Source organism: Lonchura striata, chromosome 20 (genome assembly GCF_050655825.1).
Source record: "Lonchura striata isolate lonStrDom1 chromosome 20, ASM5065582v1, whole genome shotgun sequence".
NCBI classification, from domain to species: Eukaryota; Metazoa; Chordata; class Aves; order Passeriformes; family Estrildidae; genus Lonchura; species Lonchura striata.
This window is the reverse complement of record NC_140722.1, coordinates 3233359-3254530: the sequence shown is the minus strand read 5'-3', so window position 1 is coordinate 3254530 and position 21172 is coordinate 3233359. Positions and strand designations below refer to the sequence as shown.

Below are 21172 nucleotides of genomic sequence, written 5' to 3'. Positions count from 1 at the left end.
CGTCCAATAAGCGGCAGCACTGCACCCTCTGATTGGTGCGGAGGGTTTGTCCTGCGGCCAATGGGGGCCGAGCGAGGCGTCCCGCCCAGCCGCTCCGTGAGGGCGGCGGGCGCCGCTCCGAGCCCGGCCCGGCGCAGCCCGGTCGTGGGCCGGGGGTCGTGGGCCGGGGGTCGTGGCCGCCGCGGCCGTGCCGGAAGCCCGAACAGGGCAGGGGCGGCCACCGGGCGGTCCCTGCCCGCTCTGTCGCAGTGCCGCGCCCCGAGTTGAACACGACCCCCCGGCCCCGGGGCCTCCCCCGCCCCTCCCGCGCCGTGGGTCCTTAGCGGGCGGCGGGCGCCCCCTGGCGGCGCCGCTGCCGCCGCCGCTCCAAGATGGCGCAGGCGATCTTCGAGGCGCTGGAAGGTAACGGGGCCACACCGGGGCCGCGCCGGGACCTCCCGGGCCGCGGCGACAGCCGGGGTGCGCGACCCTGGCTCCTCCGTACTCCCCCTGTCCAGCGCCGCCGCCGCGCGGGTCGCGGGGCCGCGGCGGGGCCGCCCCCGGAGGCCCGGCCCGGCGCGGCGTGCGGCGCTCCCGGTAGCCCCGGGCTGTCTCCCGCGCTGCTCTTCCGCCGCCCGCACCGCAGGCGCGGCGGCAGCCCCCGCCGCAGCCCGCGGCTCCCTGCCGCGCCGCTGTCACCTCCGCTCCCCGGCCTGTGCCACCTCCTGCCCGTGCGCCGCGGCATCCCCGCACCGCCCAGCGCAGTGCCCTGTGCACCGGGCAGCCCTCGTTAACCATGGGCTACGGTGCGCTGCATCCCTGCCTGTGCCAGTGCCCGGCGGCCCGCGGCATCCCATGCCTTCCCTGCCCTGTGCCTGCTGTTCTGGGGCACTTCATTCCTACCCTGTCCCTGCCCCTGCTGCTCCTGGACACTCCATCCCCATCCTGCTCCTGGACACTCTATCCCCTCCTGCCCCTGTTGCTCCTGGACACTCCATCCCCATCCTGCTCCTCGAGACTCCATGCCCATCCTGCTCCTTGACACTCCATCCCTATCCTGCCCCTGCTGCTCCAGGCCCTCTGACCCCCTCCCTGCTCCTGTGCCCATCGGGGAATTCCCATCACCGCTGTCTTTGTGCCCAGGAAACAGCAGCACCAATGCCCAGGACACTCCCACCACTCCTGCATGCTGGGGTCCCCCCTCTTCTCCATGCCCAGGGCTCACACTGCCCGTCCCGCTGCTGTGCCATGCTCTGTGCCAGCCCCAGGGATAGTGCCTGGCTGGGTGCTGGCCCCTGCATGTGTATTCTGAGGGGTGGCTGTGCTCTTTGGCACAGCCCGGGCAGTGCCTGTTGTGTGGGTGAACAGGTTGTGCTCAAACACATCTCACTTTGGTGCTGGGGCACTGTTACAGCCAGGTGCCATCCGAGGATGACTGCTGATCTATGGCAGTCTGACACAGGGCTAGGGGTTAGCCTCTTTGGAGAGAAACTACTTCATGGGCATTGATTTCCTAAATTGGATTACAGATGTATTTTCCTTTACATGACACCGCCTAGAAGGTGTGACATTGGGATCGTTGCCGGTGCTTTTGAGTATCACCTGTGACCACAGCAGCAGAGAGAGGAGCAGAGAATAAATCTTTTCTTCTGTTTTGTCAGGTGACTTGGTGCATTTGCCAGCACCCCGTGTAGAATCAGGTCCCTATTTCCTCTTGCAATCAGCTCCTCATTGTGTTAGTTTCCCTGCAGCATTCAGGACAGCAAAGCTTTTTATCAAATTGAAAAAGGAGGAGGGGGGTGGGTTTAAGCCCGCAGCAATTGGCAGCTTTTAGTGCCTGAGCTTGTTTGTTTTGTCTCGTTGATTGGATTAGGAGTCGATGGTGACTTGGCATTCTTAGAGCAGCCTGGTCTCAGGGTGCTGCAGGGCACAGGTGCATCTTCACCTGTCACTAAAGCACCTGCTGCTCCTGTCAGAAAAAAAGGCTTTATCAGGAGGGCAAATTAGCACCTGGGTGATGTGGACAGTCTTGCTTCATCTCCAGCTGGGAGAAGTTTGAAAGGGAAGGAAAAAAGCACAGATCAGTAGTCCTGTGCTTTTATCTTGGCTTCCCCAAATCACTTTGGTTTTGTCAGGCTCTGGGCAGCTCAGCTGCTGCTGCTGCCAGGAGAGAGGGAGCTGGGTTTTTAAGTTCCTTGGCTGAAGAGCATCCTGCAGGCTGGTGCTGGCTGTAGGCAGGGCAGGACTGATCCAGAGCTGTCTCCTGGAGTCTGTGGATGGCTGTGGCTGGCATCCTTGTAACCAAGTAACTGCCAGCTTGTCTTCATGGGTTGCTAGCCATGTCCTCAGGGGTTTCCCTCTGGGAAGTGTGGTGGTGTGCAGTTCCGCAGTGAAGTGCAGGAGCTCTGAATTCCAAATACACATTTCTGTTGTCCTGGGCCATTTTTCTCTATCAGGAGGCTGAGTGCAGCACTGACAATGTTGCTGCATCATTGTGTTCATGTCTTGGCCTCTCCTGAAGCCTCTTCCTCCTTGTGGGATCAAGGCAATTGTTTGGCTTTTTTCCTTGGAAGATCTGACTCTGTGCCAGAAGGAAACCCAAGCTGCCCAGTGCCAGGCATATCAAGAGTGGCACTGTTTGTGCAGTTGCAATTATCCTCATATTATACTTCACCTGAATTTTTGATCCTTCTTTTCCTCCCAGCTTATTTTTGCTGGAGAAGTGCTGCTCCATGGCACTCTGTGCTTTGGCTGTGCCATCAGAAGCCTGCAGTGCTCCCCTTGCCGTTGAGCAGGGGCTCTCTGTGCAGGGGGAGGTGTATTTTAGAGCAGGGCTTTGGCTGGGGTGAGGAGATCCTCCCAGCACTGTTGCAGCGGTGTTCTGCCGGCGGGGCTGAGCTGCAGGGCTGGCTCCAGCTCTCCCTGCAAGCCAAGGCTTGCTGAACTGGACCTGCAGCTTTGCTGTGCCTCTGTGATCTGTGTGAAAGGCTTCCCGTAGGCATGGTGGGAATTTGATGGGAGTGTGTGATGTAGTGGGATCTGCTGCCTTCCAGCAGCTGCTTGTGCCCTTGGAGGATGCTGCTCTGCTCTCTCCCAGGGACACGAGCAGGGGTTGCAGCATCTCCTCAGTGAAAGGATGAAAAAGGTGTTCACAGAATCTTAACGTGACATATTTCACACTGGGAATGCATGATAAATGAGTACTTAGGGTATCTTTAAAAGGCTGGAGATTATATGGGTATTCCCCATCAAGAAGGTAACATTCCAGTTGTTCAGGAGAAATTTTGAGAGGAATCTGGGGTGGTGGATGCTCCCGCTGTGCTGGTCCCTTATGCTGTGATCTGCTGTGGTGCTTCACTGTCTTCTTGCTACTGTCTGCTGAGCAACCTCCCCTCATCTCAGTCCTCACCTCACTGCTTAGGAGTGATCAGACTGATTGATTTTCCTTTCATGTGGCACATAATTCTGAGTTCAGAGCTTTGCAGTTTTGTTTTGCAAAGATCTGGAAGTGAAAAACCACCTAAGAACCCCCCAGCTTTCTTCCCTCCCTTAATCCACAAGATATAACATACAACCTTGCTGTGCCATTTGCTTCCTTTGTGAGTTCTGTGTCATAAAAGAGTGATAAGAAAGAGTGGTGCATGAAAATCACCCATTTTTGTTCTTTTTCTCCCAAAATCAGGTTGTCCTTTGTGTCTTTACATTCAGCTTCTAAATAGAGTGTGTCATGTTTAATCCACAGTCCTGTGCTGCTGGCCAGGTTGTCTCCCTGGATGAGCAGTCCCAGTCTTCTGTATTTGTCTGGAATATTTGAAAACATTTTAGCTGTATTGTAAAATATTTGTGCCAAAGCAAGTAAGCTGATTCTAAAACAAATCTGACTGGGTGTGTGTGCCCTGTGTCTGATCAGATCTGGGAATGCTGGCCTTGGAGGAGGGAGCATTTGTGACACTGCTGGAGGAGCTGCTGCACACAAGGATTTTGCTGCCTCGAGCTTGGTGTCTGGGTGTCTGTGCTGCATTCCTGGGCAGTTCCATCCAGGCTTCTGCCCCACACTCCCTGCAACATTCTCAGCTCTTTTCTAGCCAGTGTTGTAAGCATCCTTCCTCTCTGCAGCAAGTGCCTGAAACCTAGCCCTCTTTTGGCTTTCCTTGCCCTTCTTCCCTTCTCTTTTTGCACCAAAGGAGTTCTGAAGACAGGTGGGAGTGTTGCTATTGTGTGGTAGTTGGTGCTGTGGAGTAGAGGGTGAGAAGGTGAGAGTGGCTCAGGGAGGAGAGAGCAGCAGCTGGAGAGTGTTTCAGGAGTGAGCTCCCAGTGCCCAAACACCCCTGTCTGGCTGAGATCAGTTCACCATCCATGCTTGTGTCTCCTTTAGGGATGGATAACCAGACAGTGCTGGCTGTACAGTCCTTACTGGATGGACAAGGAGGAGTCACGGATCCGTCTGCTCCCAATGTCAACTCCGCCGCCGCCATCCAGCCCATGGGTGAGTCCTGGTGGCACTGGGACAGAGGACAGGGCAGGGGGCTGCACATCTCCTCTGCAGCATGCACAGCTGGGTATGTGGGGTACTGCTATGAGTGTTTTGAGCCCTCAGCAGGACCAGACAGAGCAGGAGGAAGGGACACGTGCCCAAGCAAGCAGTGATGTTTTTGGAGACAGTCTTGACAACAGACTTGACCATGAGCTTCCAATAAATACACAGAGGGAGAGAGAAGCTACTGTCCCCACATCTAGTGCCTATTACTGTTAATGTGTTTTGTTTAATATCCATTCCTTTTTATCTAGAGATGCTCAGGTGCTCCAGTTCTGGAGCATCTCTGTGTGAATGAATATGGGAACTGGTCATTTATGTGCATGTGGACCCTCATGGTGCTGGACTAGAATTTGCTGGGTGGATGGGGAGTTATCCCCCAAGGAGTTACAGTGTGTGTCCTCAGAAATGGTCAACTTCAGGCTGTGACTCAGACAGGGGAACAGCCTTGTGAGTCTGCCTGGATGGAGTTCAAATAGTGTCTGGTTTGCTAACGCTGCAGATTTCAGCTGGGACATGTAACTGGGTTGTCTTCTTTCTGCTTCTAACGTCAGGCATAGGTGCCAAAAACCAGAAGCGTTGTGGAGGGGTGTTAGGACACAAGCTGACAGTGACTCTGTGCCTTTATCCAAGGTACTTCTTGTGCTTTGTGCAACCTGAGTAAGAAAATCTGCCTCAGCAGATTTTTGCTTTGACTAAAAGCAGAGGGTGCTACAGGAGCAAGGTTGGTTGTTCCTGTATTTGGGATGAGAAGACAGACAGTGGGATTAGTGTGTCCCAGGGAGACAGTGGGGTTTGTGTATGGGAGCAGGGCTAAGATGGGCTCTGTCACATCCCTTGCTTTCAGAGAGAGCTTGGGCTTGGGGAGGAGGGACAGCTTGGCCCTTGCAGCTGCTGTCTCCTGACAAGGATGTCCTGGAGATGCTGAGATCCAAAGGTGCCTGTTACCCTACACTGTGGTTGCCGGGTAGAGCACTGTGGAATGCAGGAGAAGGCCTGAAGCTCTGCTCTTCTTCACTGCAGATGACGAAGACGTGTTCCTGTGTGGGAAGTGTAAGAAGCAGTTCAACTCCCTGCCTGCCTTCATGACCCACAAGAGAGAGCAGTGCCAGGGCAATGGCCCGTCCCTTTCCTCAGTATCTCTGGCCACCAACAGTGTGTACACCCCGTCCATCACCTCGGTGCAGCAGGCTCCCAGTGCTGGCCGGCAGGTACCATGCTGCAGACACAGGCTCTGCTGCTGGGATTTGGGGCTGGGGGGCATCAGGGTGATGGTTTTAGATCCAGTGGTGCCTCATGACTGAGCTTTTTTCTAGGAGGTTCAGCTGTTGTCTCTTTGTTGGCTTTTCACCTCATGGTTGTAGTGTGGCCCTCTGCAGTGAGGTATCCTCCAGCAGGAGTGTCTGACAGCCTTTTTTCAGGACAGGACAGAAGGGGTTTCATGTTCTGTCTGTGCTGCAGACAGACCTTGCCTCGACTGAACAGCCCCGGTGTCAGAGCCTGGCCACAAGCCTGGGTGCACTCTTGCAGTGTTCAGGGAGCTGTGGCTCTTGCTGCATCCCTGGTCTGGCTTGTGGGCAGAAGTGGAGCAGCTTCATCCCTGCATCCCTTCTCTCTCACTCTTGCAAATAAGTCCACATAATGTGGTGTGATGACTGTTGGGGGAATATCCCCTCTGGAGTAATTCTCCTTCCCTAGAGAATCCTCCGGTGGGAGTCCCTGGTGCATGACATGTAATGTGCCTGCAGTTGTGGCTTCCAAAGTACTTTCAAACCAACTGCTTTTTGCAAGTTAATGTAGTCCCAGTGGATGGTACTTCTTCCCAGGGCTGCAAATACGGGTTATTTACTGCCAAAACATTCAACAGCCTCTATAACCTGAGTCCAGTCTGAAGGGATGAGCCTGACATTCGCTGACTGAGCCAGAGCAGCCTCTGAGTTTTCCACCTTCCCTTGCTGGGGCAAGCACCCAGGAGAGGCCTGAACTTGTCCATGACCAGTTTGTCCTGCAGATCTTGTTTAATAACCCCTGATTTGACTTGCAGCCAATGGCCACTTTCTGAGCCACTGTGATATTTTTTTTCCTCCTTTCTGAAGAACATTTGTGGAGCTAAGAACTCCCACGGACTCAGCAGGAAGCTGCAGATAATTACTGTGGCTCACTGCTGACCAGAGGCTGTGAAAGCAGAGACCCTGAGGCTGAGGAAAAATCAGTGTCATTGTTTTTGGAGTATTGTTTTGTCCTGTTGCTGGTTAACAGTGTATCTTTCTTTCAGCAAATCTCTACGTACATCACAGTTCCCCCATCACCTTTGATTCAGACCCTGGTGCAGGGGAACATCTTGGTCAGTGATGAGGTGCTGATGTCAGCCATGTCTGCTTTCACCTCCTTGGACCAGCCCATGCCAGTGGTGCAGCCCCCAGTGCAGGTAAGGGGCACGTGTGGATCCAGGAGCCATGGGTAAAGCTAACCCAATTCCAGTCCCTTGGCCATGGGAGTAACACCTTCCACTAGCCCAGGTTGCTCCAAGCCCTGTCCAGCCTGGCCTTGAACACTTCCAGGGATACTGCCCACACTGCTGAGGATGCCTCCCAGGACATGCTTGGCTTTCAGGGCTGCCAGTGCCCACAGCTGGGTCATGTTGGGCTTCTCATGCACCTTCACTCCCAAGTCCTTCCCCTTGGGGCTGCCCTCAATCCAACCACTGCCCTCTCTGTGCTTGGGATTGGCCTGACCCAGCTGCAGCACTTTGTATTTGGTCTTGTTGAACTGCTCAGGTTTCCACAGACACACCACTCTGGGTGCCCACTCCTTCCCTGCACTGTTTTGACTGCACCACACAGCTTGGTGTTACCCACAAACCTTTTTGTTGCTGGATGCTCAGATCTTTGTAATGTGGTCTCTCCAGCTTGTTTTTGAGCTCCCATATCATGATTGGCTCCTAGGGCCCTTGTCAGCTTACTCCATGGATTCCTCTCCTCCTGGGAGCATTGTTTGGGTTCTCCCCAGGCTGGCTGGGCTGTACACACTCTCCATGCTCTGAAAACATTCCTTGTAACCAGAAGGATTAAAAGCTTTAAAAACAAAGCAATAAAAGCAGTGGGGCTTGAGGGCTTGGGTTTGGAGGAGGCAATGTGTACCGGCAGATCATGCCAGGCAACCAGCACAGTGTGCTCCGGCCTGCCAGTTGGAGGTGCTGTGTTGTGCCAAGGCATTCCTGCAGGCGAACTGGGATGGGGAACGCGTGTGAGGGAGCAACCCCTCCAGCTCCTGGCTGCTGCATTTCCAACGTGTCGTGTCTCTCTGGTTGCAGAGCAGCATGAGTATGCACGCTGGGGCTGGCTACCTGTCCCAGCCCCCTCCGCCGCCGCCGCCCCCGCCGCCGCCCCCGCCGCAGCCTCCGCCTCCCCCGCCGAGCCTGGCGGCTCCCGGGCAGCCCGGCAGCGGCAGCGGGGTGGTGGAGGTGTACAGCGCCCCTGCTCCCATGGCAGCTTCCAGCACCGTGGAGATCCAGACCCTGGGCATGCAGCCCTACCCGCCCATGGAGGTAAGGCCAGGGCTGCTCCTAAGGATGTGTCCTCAGAGAATCACAGGATAGGTTGGGTTGGAAGGGACTTTAAAGCTCATCCCCTGCCTTTGGGATGGACACCTCCCACTGGATCAGATTGCTCCAAGCCCCATCTAATCTGACCTTGAGGAGTGTGGAATTACAGTGTGGGAAGATGGGCTAGGTTACTTGACAACAGTTATTTTTTTCTGGGAGAAGGCAGCAAAGAGGAGATCAGTAAGATCATGAGGATTTTGAGAACAGGAGAAACAGCTAAGAGAGACAGATGACTGACACAGGCTTAGGAGACCTGAACCTTTGTTTCTGGACGAGGGATTCCTCCCAGAATATGCTGGGAGTGTGAGGAAGTAGAGGAGAGGGGCTCACCTTCTGTAGAAGCACAGAGCATCACACTGCACACTTCAGGCTTATGTGGAGAGAAAAATCCAGTCTAAATCTCAATGAGCTTGTCAAGGTGGCTTTTGCTAAAGAATGGCATAGGCAAGGTGTGGATTTAGTGGTGGGTCAGCTGTTTGCAGTCTCTACTTTTGCACTGCCCTTCATAACAGGAGCTGCTGGGTGTGGCTGAGGTTTGGCATCCTTAGCTGCGTAACTGGAATCTGATCTGGAAGTGCCAGTGGGCAGGAATGGATGGGGGTGTTGGATAAATAGTGGTCTGTGTTAATTTATCAGGGTGGGCAGCAGAAATGACTTTAAACTATCACCCCAGACTGATCACTCTTTCTCTTAAGTGTTCTTTCTGAATGTTGATGCTGACATAAACAGCTGTGCTTTGGCACCTGGAGTTTCCTTGTGCTTTCCTTCCCTTCTGCAGTCCTGCCAGGACAGGCAGCAGGACCTGGAGATCCCTGCTTCAGGACTGGTGTGAGCCTGCCCACAGGGTCAGCAGTGATCCTTCTGGTAACCTGCCCCAGAGGGATAAGAAACTTTTCCAGGCATGAGACATAGATGGGGGACAAGACAGATCCCTCAGAGTGTTTCTTTGCTGCCCTGTTTCTGCTGTAATAACTTCTGCATGCTTTTTGATGTTTAGCAGGATAGTTTCACACTGTGCAGGGTGTCAGTTTTAGTTAGAGAGACATTGTTGGACTGGTGAACCAGAAATTTGATCTAGTTTTGCAGAAGAAAAGTCAACCCAACTGCAGCCTGATGTGGGTGGAGATGGAAGTTAGGGCATGGTATAATTCTCTGTAGCAAACCTGTTTCACTGATGAACTGCCCTCTCACAGGTACCGAGCCAGTGTGTGGAAAGCCCCGTGTACCCCTCTCCCCCTGTGTACAGCCCTGGGAAGCAGGGGTTCAAGGCCAAGAGCACCAGTGCTCCCAGCCCCCTGAGCAGTGCAGGAGGAGGCTCTGTGGTTGGCTTTGATTCCCCTGCTGCTGCCAAAACTCGTCGCTGCAAGAACGAGAGTGGGCTGCAGGAAGGTGAGTCCCTTCCAGCCCCTGCCCTGTGGGTCACTGGGCTTGTCCCAGCTGCTGTGCCATGGGCTCCCTGAGGGGTGGCATTGGCTGTGCAGCTTTGGAGGGGGAACACAATGGCTTTGCATGAAACTGGTGGTTGACCTGGGGGGTTCACAGCAGAGACAGAGCTGAGGCCTTTCCTCTCACTCATGCTATGTCTTTTCCCAATGCCCAGAGCACCTTTAAGGTTGGTGCTTTGTAGCTGGGAAGGTCCCTGGAAGGCAGTGGTTGTCTGGGGGGAATGCCCTGCTCCACCAGACTACACTGCTCAGGATTTGTAGAGTTATCTCAGGCTGTGTTAATAAATGATTGTGCCCATAACCACTCCCTAGTCTGGCCAGGCAGATCTTATCTTTCTGTAAGCTCTTTATTCTTGGTCCCGAGCTGTCATGTCTTGGGGTGGGGGGCCCTGTGACACTGTAGGGACAGGGCTGTGCCACATGATCTCATTCTTGTGTGTGCTCTTCCTTTCAGGCAAACCCAAGTCCCCCAAGCTGAAATGCACATACTGTGACAAGGCCTTTACCAAGAACTTTGACCTGCAGCAGCACATACGGAGGTAACAGTGCCCTACCCTGCACACAGCAGAGCGACTGGGCTGGAGCAGGGCACAGCTCTGCTGAGGGAGTCTGTGCAGTCCAGTTTATGTCCCAGAATCTGTGCTGCAGTGGGAGGGTTTCATTCTTCTCACCCTAGGATACCTTTTCCCCAGTGACTGGAGTGAGGGCTGTATCATGGATGGAATCTTCATGCTGATTATGTGCTGGGACTGGAGGCTCATTTTCCTTGCTGATGAGACCTTGACAGCCAAACCTCTTGTCACCTGATCACTGGAGTAGCAGCATTCCCACTGCTTGCCTCTGCCCTTCCCCTTCCTCTCCCTCCCTAGCAAGCTGCAGCCTTCCTGTTTGCTGCTGTTAGCAAAGTGTAAGCCCAGCTCAGTGTCTATACAGGGAGCTCTAATCAGAGAGCTTTTCCCTGGCAGGAGGAAGCTGAAATTTGCAGTTTTTCCCCCCCAGTGGAGTCTGCTGGACTCAGAACAGGTGGGAAGGAACAATGGTGGTTTTTGCACCTGGACTCTTCACTTTCTCTTGAAGCAGAAGGTCATAGTAGAAAGATCTTTTTGCTGTGGACAAAGGAGAACACATTCAGGCAGATCCAGCTAGAAGAGATGTGTGCAGGAGAGAGAAGGGTGACAGGGAAGGAAAGGCTTGTACCCTTGAAAAAGTGATGAGGTCCCCAAGGTCTGTGCAGGGACCCTGACAGTGAATGCCCTGATGTTGCTGCAGAGCTGTTTTCTTCTCCTGCTTCTTCCTTTGATCCCCTGTCATTCCCAGACCACAAATGTTTTGTCTGTGCACCAGCCGTGTTTTCCCAGGCCTCTCACAATCCTCCTCCTCTGGTGTTTCTGGTCTCACAGCCCTTGTTTGGTGTGTCCAGGTGTGATCTGCCAAACTGAGTGCTGAGCACTGTCCTTGTCCCACCACAGGCCCTGCCTGGGGGCTGCTGACCTGATGCCTTCATTCAGTCACACAGGTGAGAAGCCCTTCCAGTGCATCGTGTGTGGCCGAGCCTTTGCCCAGAAGTCCAACGTGAAGAAGCACATGCAGACCCATAAAGTGTGGCCCCCAGGGCTGGGCTGCACCATCTCCCGCAACTCCATCACTGTGCAGGTCATGGCCCTGAACCCCAGCCAGCCTGAGGACGAGGAGAACACAGGTGTGGTGCCTGGGCATGGTGTGTGTGGGGCAGAGCAGTGGTGTGAGGAGGCTGCAGGTCTCTGCACCTCCACACAGGGAGGGAGGGGAGCTGTATGTGCTATCTGTATTCCTTGGCAGTGTTTAGCATGTCACACTAAGAGTGGCATTTGCTCAGTTCCAGCTGGAAGCTGCATAATTTCATACCCCTATGGTAGGTTCAGGTGCTGCTGGAGACAGTGGCTCCAAACTCTGTCCCAGCATAAACAGAGCCAGGTGTCTTCCCCTTCTCACTCCCTGGCAGCACGGCTTTGGCAGTGCACAAGCCACACCTGACAGCTCTGGCCTAGGGGACAGACAGCTGCTGGTTTAGGATAGCCCAGTGCTCTGGCTTTGCACTGTGCAGGTCATGCCCAGGCTGGATCTGCCCACAGTGGCCACCTGTAAATACTTGAGGCAGAGGAGAGCTCCTTGTTGGTGTCTGGATGCCTTTTCTGCTGATGGCCTCAGACCTGTTAGGGGAGGGAATACAGTGGCAATGTCATGTCTAGGACATCTGGAGCTGCTCTTTGTATGCATCATGGACTGTGAAACACTGGCTGGATCTTACCTCCTGTCTCCTGCCAGTGGTGGGAATAAATCTGGCTCTGGTTCACTGGTGGAGGCCTGTTCTCTGACTGCTCCACGGAGCACAGTTTTATCCCTGGAAAAAGAGAATGGGCTGGGGAGGGGAAGATGGAGTAGTCAGAGCCCTTAATAATCTGTCAACAAATTTTAAACAGCCTTGTTAGCAAGATTCATCTGATCTAGGGAGTCTGTCTTTGAAAGGGAGCAAGAGCCTGGCCTGGTGTGTCCTGGCAGCATGGTGCTTGCAGCGCAGCTTTCAGAGCTGTCTTGTGTGACAGCTGGGGTCAGGCTGTGACTTTCCCTCTCTCCAGGTTTGCCGCAGCCCTCCAGGAACACGGTGCCCCCGCCCCAGGAGCTGAGCCCCTTGGAGGAGAGCGAGGCCTCCAAGCTGGAGGCCAAGCAGGTTGTCCTGATCGACAGCTCTTACCAGTGCCAGTTCTGCCCCAGCAAGTTCAACACCTACTTCCAGCTCAAATCACACATGACACAGCACAAGAATGAGCAGGTAGGGACAGAGGGTGCCTGTGTGGGTGGCAGTATTGGCATTAGCTCCATATAACGCAGCTGTTATCGGGCTCTGACCTGAACCTTTTGGTCTGTAGAGCTGCCAGTTCTTCATGTGCAGCTCAGCTCTCAGGGTAGTAGCTGTATGGTCTGAGTGGCTTTGAAAACTCCTTTGAAAACCGAGTGAGAAATTGAACCAAGCAGGTTTGGGTGGCTAGAGAAGAAGCAAAGAAGTGATCCAGTTCTGGGCCATTCACTTCCAGAAAGGCATGGAGGTGCTGAAGCCTGTCCACAGAAGGGCAGCAGAGCTGTAAAAGGGGTCTAGAGAGCAAGGCAGAGGAGGAGGGGCTGAGGCAGCTGGGGAAGGGGCTCAGCCTGGAGAAAAGGACCTTCTGATTCTCCACAACTCCCTGACAGGAGGGTGCAGCGAGGGGCGAGTCAGGCTTTGTTTCCCACAAGGGACAGGACAAGAAGAAACGGCCTCATGCTGTGCCGGGGAAGATTCAGGTTGGACATGAGGAGGAATTGCTTTACTGAGAATGCTGTCAGGCATTGGACTGGGCTGTCCAGGGAAACAGTGCAGTCATCCTCCCTGGAAGAGTTCAGTCACTGACTGCACTTGGCACTTGGTGCTGTGGTTTAGTTAACAAGGTGGTGTTCTGTCAAAGATTGGACTTGCTGATCTAGGAGGTCTTTTCCAACATTTATGATTTTGTAAAATCCAAACTTTTCAGTGTATGTGGCAGCTCTTGGGTCCTGGGACAATCACTTCTGGGGTGTTGTAGTCCTACCCACTTGAGTGGTTTCAGGCCCTCACATCAAACCCCTTTGTCCCACTTGCTTTCTGAGGGGTGTGCCCTGACAGTTTGTGCTTCTGTCTGGAAAGGAAGGCACTTCTGCCTGTTGACAGAGAGCTTTCCCCGCTTGTTTCCATGGTGAGCCTCTCCAGTTGCTCTCCCTTCCCCCAGGTGTACAAATGTGTGGTGAAGACCTGCGCCCAGACCTTCCAGAAGCTGGAGTCCTTCCTTGAGCACATCAAGAGCCACCAGGAGGAGCTGAGTTACCGCTGCCACCTGTGCAGCAAGGACTTCCCCTCGCTGTACGAGCTGGGTGTGCACCAGTACTCGCACAGCCTGCTGCCCCAGCACAGCCCCAAGAAGGACATGGCCGTGTACAAGTACAGTACAATCGCTGCTCACAAGGCTTGTAGGAGTGAGTGGGTGCAGAGCATGCTTGGTGGGATCTTAGAGGGGACAGGGGGCCCTGTGTCCAGTGGCTGTGGTGCTTTTGGACACCCAGGTGGCACATGGTGGGGGTTCCCTTCACCAGACTGCAAAGGCCAAGCACTTGCAATGCAGGGAGTCTCTTTGAATGACAGTGGAAAGCTGGGATTGGTTATGTGGGAAGGTCCCGTCACTGATTCCTCTCACCACCAGTTAAGAGTGAGATGGTGTCCTGGGGTGACTTCATTATGTTGAATTGTATCCCCATTCATCTGTTTAGCCCAGAAATAAGTTTTGCACCTTTAAGACTGGTTCTGAGAGCCAAGGAGTGGGGAGAGAAGTAATGCACAGTTTGCTTTCAGAAGCTGCACTCAGTCCTCCTTCTCCTGGGCTGTGTTGTCTGTGGAACAGACAGTGAGAGAGAGCTCTCCTTTGCTTTTAGTTAGTTTTTGCTAGCTGGGGCAGTGAAGTTCCCAGGGAACCAGGACCCTAAACCAAGACAAATATGCACAGTTGAACCTGCCCTGGGCTGAGTCAGAGAGCCAGGGAGGCCCTTCCCAGCCTGTTTTTTATGATTCTTCACCTGCAGTAGAGGGATTGTGGGTTGTAGAAGCTGTGCCCAGAAAAAAGTTTCCTATCCCTTTGCTGCAAAAGGGTCTGTTCCTTGGAAAGCTTTTCGGCTAGTGTGGAGGGAAAGTGTGAGGAGTTCCACAAAGAGCTCCACGGAGCTTTTGGAATGCCCATAGAAGTGTACAGGGAGAGTAGGAAGCCCAGGAGATACTGGAGTCACTTAGGAGCTTAATGGAATAAATATCTGCTAATTCTTGCCTAGACCATGGTTTTTAGTTAACCTTGCACTACAGAGCTTTGTTCTACAGCACAGTAGTGGGGATCCCTGAGATCAGAGCCCTGCTTGAGCTTGAGGAGGTTTTAGTCTGACCAAGGGAGAAGGGGTTTCACAGCAGGAACAGGGTGTGAGTGCCTCTGTCCTCACTGCTGATGGTGCCTGTCCCCAGTGCCTGCTGTCAGTCAGCTTTGGCAGAGCCCTCTGGCAGAAACACTGCCAGGATGTGTGACCCCTGCCATGCTGTGTCCCCACTCTCAGCTCCTTCTCTGGAGGCTGGTGTCTTCAAGCAGTGAAGATGGAAGGAGGTATTTGAAGTAAAGTGAAGTCCTTACCTAAGACTTGTCTCCATAAGGAAGCAATGTGGAGTATGTGCTCAAGTCTGGGTGCTCCCATGGTAGCCTCTGGCAAGTGCACTAGTATTTAAAGGCTTCTCCACCCAGTTTTCCAGCATCTCCCTCTCTGAAGGATGCTAAGTATGAGTGTGAACTGGCATGTGGGTTGCTGAGGTTTTCGAGCACCTGAGTGGTTATTTTCTGTATCAGTCCTGTCAAAGATCACCCTGGAAGGTGGCTGGGCTTGGCAGGTGTGCCTCGGGTGTGGGGTTTGCTGCAGTAGCCTTGCTCACAGGCTCTGTCCTTTCTCTCCACATCCAGGTGTGTGAAGTGTGTCAATAAATACTCCACCCCAGAAGCCCTGGAGCACCATCTGCAGACAGCAACACACAACTTCCCCTGCCCTCACTGCCAGAAGGTGAGTGCTGACCACAGCCTGAGCCAGGCCTGGACACCTGGCAAGGGCTCTGAGGGGGACAGGAGCCCTCGGCCCTATGAGCAGGAGCCTTGGCTAACAGATTTTGAGGAAGCAGAAAGTGAAGTTAACTCTGTGGGGAAGGCAGGAATTGCTGGGGATGCTTGTCCAGCCCATCCTGCTGCTGACTTTGGTGGGAGACTGGGCATCCTTCTGAGATGCTGGTCTTCGGCACTGTGGTGTTACACAATTGGCAGCAAGGTTTCAGCTTATGTGTTTCTTAAGAAAGTTTTGGCGCTTTTTCTGTTTTGAATTTTTGTTGGCTTGTTTTTAAAACTCTGTCTGTGCTTCTTTTATAAAATCCTGAAGGTTTTCACAGTGCATCCTTCCTGGGAAAGCAGTGACTGAGCTTCTTGCTCAGGTTGCCCAGAGAAGCTGTGGCTGCCCCATCCCTTGAAGTGTCCAAGGCCAGGTTGGACAGGGCTTGGAGCAGCCTGGGACAGTGGCAGGTGTCATGGCTCACAGCAGAGGTGTTGGGACTGGTTGATCTTTAAGGTCCCTTCCAACCCAAACCATTCCATGATTCTTATGTTTTCTATCCCGGCTACACCCCCTGTGCCAGTTCTGTGATGTCCTGTGCATAGTGCCAGCTCTGAGGTGTGTGTCTGTGGTACAGGTGTTCCCCTGTGAGCCATGTGTTTGTGTGCTGCAGGTGTTCCCCTCTGAGCTGTTTGTGTGTTGCAGGTGTGTATTTGTCTGCTGTAGGTGTCCTCTCAGCTGTGTGTTTGTGTGTTGCAGCTGTGTGTGTGTGTTGCAGGTGTGTGTGTGCTGCAGGTGTCCCCTCAGAGCTGTTTGTGTGTTGCAGGTGTGTGTGTGTGTGTGCTGCAGGCGTGCCCTCAGCTGTGTGTTTGTGTGTTGCAGATGTGTGTTTGCTGCAGGTGTGCTCTCAGCTGTGTGTTTGTGTGTTGCAGCTGTGTGTGTGTGTGTTGCAGGTGTGTGTTTGCTGCAGGTGTGCCCTCAGCTGTGTGTTTGTGTGCTGCAGGTGTTCCCCTGCGAGCGGTACCTGCGCCGCCACATCCCCACGCACGGCGGGGGCAGCAAGTTCAAGTGCCAGATCTGCAAGAAGTTCTTCCGGCGGGAGCACTACCTCAAGCTGCACGCCCACATCCACTCGGGTACGGCCCCCTGCTCCCAGTGCTCTCCCCTCTGTGCCACAGCCCCGGCTACCCTGGGAGCAGGAATGACAGAGTTATTGCAGTAATGTGGTTTCACATCGATGGGTTTGGTTCAGCCCTGTGCCCAGCACTGTACTCGTTAGAAATGGGAGACACAGGTGGCTTCCCCACTTGCTGTTGTGGCAGAGCCAAGGAATTTTTCCCTGGAGAGCAGGAGTGTGCAGTGTGGGCTGTACCCATCCATTTATTATTTTATTGAGAAGTGGCTGAGGGAGTGGGGGTTGTTTGGCTTGGAGAAAAGGACGTTCAGGGGAGACCTTATCCCTGTCTACAAGTCCCTGACTTGTGGGAGGCTGTAGCCAAGTAGGGGTCAGTCTCTTCTCCCAGGCAACCAGCAACAGGACAAGAGGGTAAACACAGCGTAACGCTGTGCCAGCTTGACCGGGGAAGTTTAGGCTGGACATCAGGAAGAATTTCAGAGAAGGGGTGACTGGGCACTGGGAATGGGCTGCTCAGGGAAGTGGTGGAGTCACCATCCCTGGAGGTGTTTGAGAAAAGTCTGGATGTGGCACTCAGTGCCATGATCTCATTGACAAGGTGGTGTTAGATTATTGGTTGGACTCAATGATTTCAAAGGTATTTTCCAACCAAATTCTGTGTGATTTATCCATAGGGCAGGGAAGTTTGCAGTGTGGCACAGCTGGCCTGGTGGCCTGTCCATGGCCAGAGCAGCCTGTGTGGCTGGAGTGTCCCTGAGCCCTGCTCTCTCTCCCCAGGTGAGAAGCCCTTCAAGTGCTCGGTGTGTGACGCAGCGTTCAATCGCAAGGACAAGCTCAAGCGCCACATGCTCATCCACGAGCCCTTCAAGAAATACAAATGTCCCTTCTCGTATGTAGTGTATCTGCATGAGACAACATATCTGAACGGGGTTGGGATGGGGGCAATGTGTCCTGCAGCTGTCCTAGGGGACACTGTGGCACCTACCAGGCTGCCTGGGGAGGTTGGAATACTGTGTGCTGTTGAACTGGGAACCCAAGAGTCCCAATTCTTCATTACTGACTTCCTGTAGGGCCACATTTCATTGCTTCATCAGCCCTGTAAAATAACTCCCATCTTCATGGGGGGCTTGGGGGAGCACTAGAGAGAGAAGGAGCATTATTTGATCACAAAAGTTCCCTGGATGGTGGCTCTCACTCACTGCCATGTCTCTAAAAACATGTGACAACACAGGACCTAATGTACAAGCCAGGGGAACCAAATTTTGGAAGGTTCCAAATCCATGACATAGCCATGCATTTCTGAGGTAGTCCAGGCTGACTGGCTTATCCCTGCTCCAAGCAACCTCATGCCTCCTTCCAAAATCCTTCTGTCTCTAGCTGGGATCTTGAGCCTGCTGCACTTAAGAGCATTCATAGTTAGACATAGACCTTGTGTAGTTTAGAGAAAGCCACATGTCCCTGTGGCAGCCTGTTTAGTCCTTGCCCCTCCCCAGAAAGGCTGAAATAGTGGAATTCCTGCTGAGGCTGCACCAAGAGAAACATCTAGGTGCTGCTAAGGAGAAGGGTCATGCATGTCTTTATTGTCTGGGATCTGTTTATGCATTGTTCTTCAGCTGGTTCCCACATCTCACCAGCATTTGTTGTTGTTGCAGAAGCCACACAGGCTGCAATAAAGAGTTCAACAGGCCTGACAAGCTGAAAGCTCACATCCTGTCCCATTCAGGTGAGTGGTTGGGAATGCAGTCACTGGGATTCCCTGTGGTGCTGTAGGAGCATGTGACAGAAGGACTAAGCCTGAGAAATAAGAATCATTTACTAGCTTTAGATTTTTTCTTTCTGTTTTCCTGCCTGCCTGTTGAAGTGAGTGTCTATTCAGGATTATGTCTAAGCTTTGGGTGGTTTCTAAAACAATATAATCTGTAGGCAAGACTTACAGATGAGACTCAGGAGCTGAGCTGGATTATTTGGTCTGTTTGCTATCAAGTGAATATCTAGAGTGCTCTGTCCACTCCTCCTCAGTCCCATCTCACATACAAAATAAGATCTCATGGGATTTGATTCCCTTCTTGTGTTCTAAAAATGATACTCCCAATTCTAATAAAGACAAATAATTTATTCCCATGCCCCAGGGTGAACAATCAGACTTTGATCTCTTGGGATAAAGCTAGACATTTTTCCTTTGCCCAAAGCCCTGCACAGTGGGATCAGATGGGATGGGCTGATAGTGCAGTCATGGGTTCTTTCATACTCTACATTCCCATATTTTGGAGGGGGGGAAAAAAGTGAAAATTTCTTTATTTACTAAATACACTTGAAAAAAACAATACTTCAAGATTGTTCTGCATTTTCATCACAATTAACCTGACATGTTTTTCTGGTGATATTTTAATGCTCTTACTTGAGGCAAGAATATTTATTTGCAGTCTGCAGCTTCCTCCTGAGGGAGAGTGAAAGGACAGGCACTGATCTCTGTGACAGGGACAGGACCCAGGGAATGGCTGGAGCTGTGCTAGGGAGGCTCAGGCTGGAGATCAGGGCAAGGCTCTTCCCCAGAGGTGCTGGCACTGCCCAGGCTCCCCAGGGGATGGGCACATCCCCAAACCTGCCAGAGCTCCAGGAGCGTTGGGACAGCGCTGCCAGGGGTGCCCAGGTGGGGCTGTTGGGGGGTCTGTGCAGGGATGGGGCTGGGCTGGGGGGTCCTGTGGGTCCCTCCCAGCTCAGGACATTTTATGACTTTGCAGAGTCATAAGTGGTTATGGTTAAACACAGCCATTGAAGCTGTAGGCACCCAGCCTTTACTGTGTGTGGCACAATGTCCCCTCCCTTTGATCAGGGAGCACGTCCTGCTCTCCCTGGGGGCTGGCTGGGTCTCACTCCCCTCCCTCTGTGTGCAGGGATGAAGATCCACAAGTGCCAGTACTGTAACAAGTCCTTCAGCCGCCGCGCCCACATGGTGGAGCACCAGCGCTCTCACACCGGCAACTACAAATACCGCTGCCCCACGTGCAGCAAGGGCTTCACTCGCCACAAGTACATGCGGGAGCACAAGTGCCGCCTGGGCTCGCCCAAGGACAAGGAGCTGCAGCTCAGGAAGGCGCAGAAGAAGCGGGTGGCGCGGGGGCGCAAGGCCGGGCTGGCACTGCCCGGCGCGCTGGGGCTGCCGGAGCTCAAGGACGGCGCTGCTGGGGAGAGCTGCCCCGAGGAGGGCCCCAACAAAGAGCCCTTCCAGGAGTCGGACGCCGTCCTGTCCATCGTGGTTGGCGGGTCAGGAGCTGCAGACCCAGAGCTGGTCCCTGGGCAGCCCAACAGCATGGCCTCCAACCTGGCCCTGGCAGAGCTGCAGACGGCCTCGGACGGGCCCTGCGCCATGCTGGCTGTCCCTGTGTACATCCAGACCTCTGAGTGACAATGCCCGGAGCCACTGTGTGGCTGGGGGCTGCTGCTGCCACTGTCTGACTTGGTGCTCAAATTGGTCCCTGTGGAAAAGACCAAAGCTCTTCTGGGGAGGTAGATGGATATGGGAGGGAATGGCTTCCATCTCCACTGGTTCTTCCCATCCTTGGGCAGAGGACTGCTTGGAGGCCACTGATGCCTACAAGGCACTGAAGAGGGTGGCTCCTTTATTTCTTGTCCCTCTGTACCACGGGTCAGCTTAGGGCAAGAAAGACAAAGATCCCTGAATCAGGGAAGAAGAAGGACCATGCAAACTTGCAACAAACAGAGCTGCTGAAATCAGGTGGCTTTGCAAATCACAGCCTGTCCCATCTGTGGTTTTTCTGGCCTATAAACTGTATTGCCCAGTATTTGGGTGGCCCTTCTGAGAGCAAACATCCTTCCTAGTGGAAGCAAGTTCATCCTGAGATCCTTTGGGAACACTGTTCAGAAATACCCTGATAGACTTCTGTCTGGTATCTTCTCTCTGTCTCAGTAGAAAGATCACCGTGTCTGTACTTATAAACACCCTGGACCTCACGTGTGGAGTCAGTGTGTGGGAACCTGTGTGTGTGTGGGGGGCTCTTCTGTCGGGGTGCTGTTCTCTCCACAGTGTTTGTTCATGGTTTTTCCCCAGATCTAGGGATTTCTGGGTGCCTTTGACATCAATGAGTCAATCCCTGGGAACAGTTAAATGGGACCCCTCTGTTCAGCGAGGGCACAAGGGTTGGGTGAAGTGACCTGGCCAGGATCACACAGGAAACCTGTGATGCATCCAGCAGCCAGTGTTCCAGTGTCAGTTCTGGGCCAGGTGCTGCAGAGATGCTCTGGCAGCTGCTTCCCAGCCTCCTCATTCCCTCAGCTCAGTTCTTGTCAGTAGTTTCAGTGGGGAGTTGGTGTGGTTGAGCAGCAAGGAAGTCTGGTGTGACTGGGACATTTGTTGCCCTCTTGGCTTCTCTGATTTCCTAAGCAGGAGTCCCAAAGTCAGCATGGGAACACCAAACCCAGAAACTGAAAAATGCCCATTGCAGGGGCAGGTCTGGAGCCCAGGCAGGCCAGGGAGCAGCCGGGGTGCTGGTGCCTGCTCCAGTGCCCTGCCAGGCTCCTCCTGTACTGCCCTCAGCCTCTGCTTTTGCACTGTCACAGGGTGCACTGGCTTTAGGGGAAGGATCTGCACCCAGACCTGCACATCCCAGCTGCCTTCTGGCATGTGTGTCCCCGTGCTCTGCTCTCCCACGCTTTCACCCTGCTCCAAGGGTAGGGCAAGCCTGAGCTTTCCCAGGTGAGTTTGTGTGATGAGCTGCTGAGGTGTCTGTGGGTGCAAAGTGCTGCATTCCCAGCCTGTTTATCCAGAGGTGTGCAGGGTTCAGTCAGTCCTG

At 53.7% G+C, this 21172-nt stretch overlaps 1 protein-coding gene across 1 annotated transcript; it reads left to right on the top strand.

The window, feature by feature from the left end:
• Nucleotides 1-245: 245 nt before the first annotated feature.
• Nucleotides 246-20333, top strand: ZNF341 (zinc finger protein 341). Its single transcript, XM_021540452.3, has 15 exons — nucleotides 246-402; nucleotides 4355-4465; nucleotides 5537-5724; nucleotides 6789-6941; nucleotides 7827-8060; nucleotides 9311-9506; nucleotides 10017-10101; nucleotides 11071-11261; nucleotides 12178-12371; nucleotides 13339-13547; nucleotides 15094-15190; nucleotides 16230-16362; nucleotides 17139-17250; nucleotides 18014-18084; nucleotides 19256-20333. Exons 1-15 carry the CDS (start codon nucleotides 372-374, stop codon nucleotides 19765-19767), a joined length of 2517 nt encoding a protein of 838 aa, XP_021396127.2. The 5' UTR covers nucleotides 246-371; the 3' UTR covers nucleotides 19768-20333.
• Nucleotides 20334-21172: the final 839 nt, after the last annotated feature.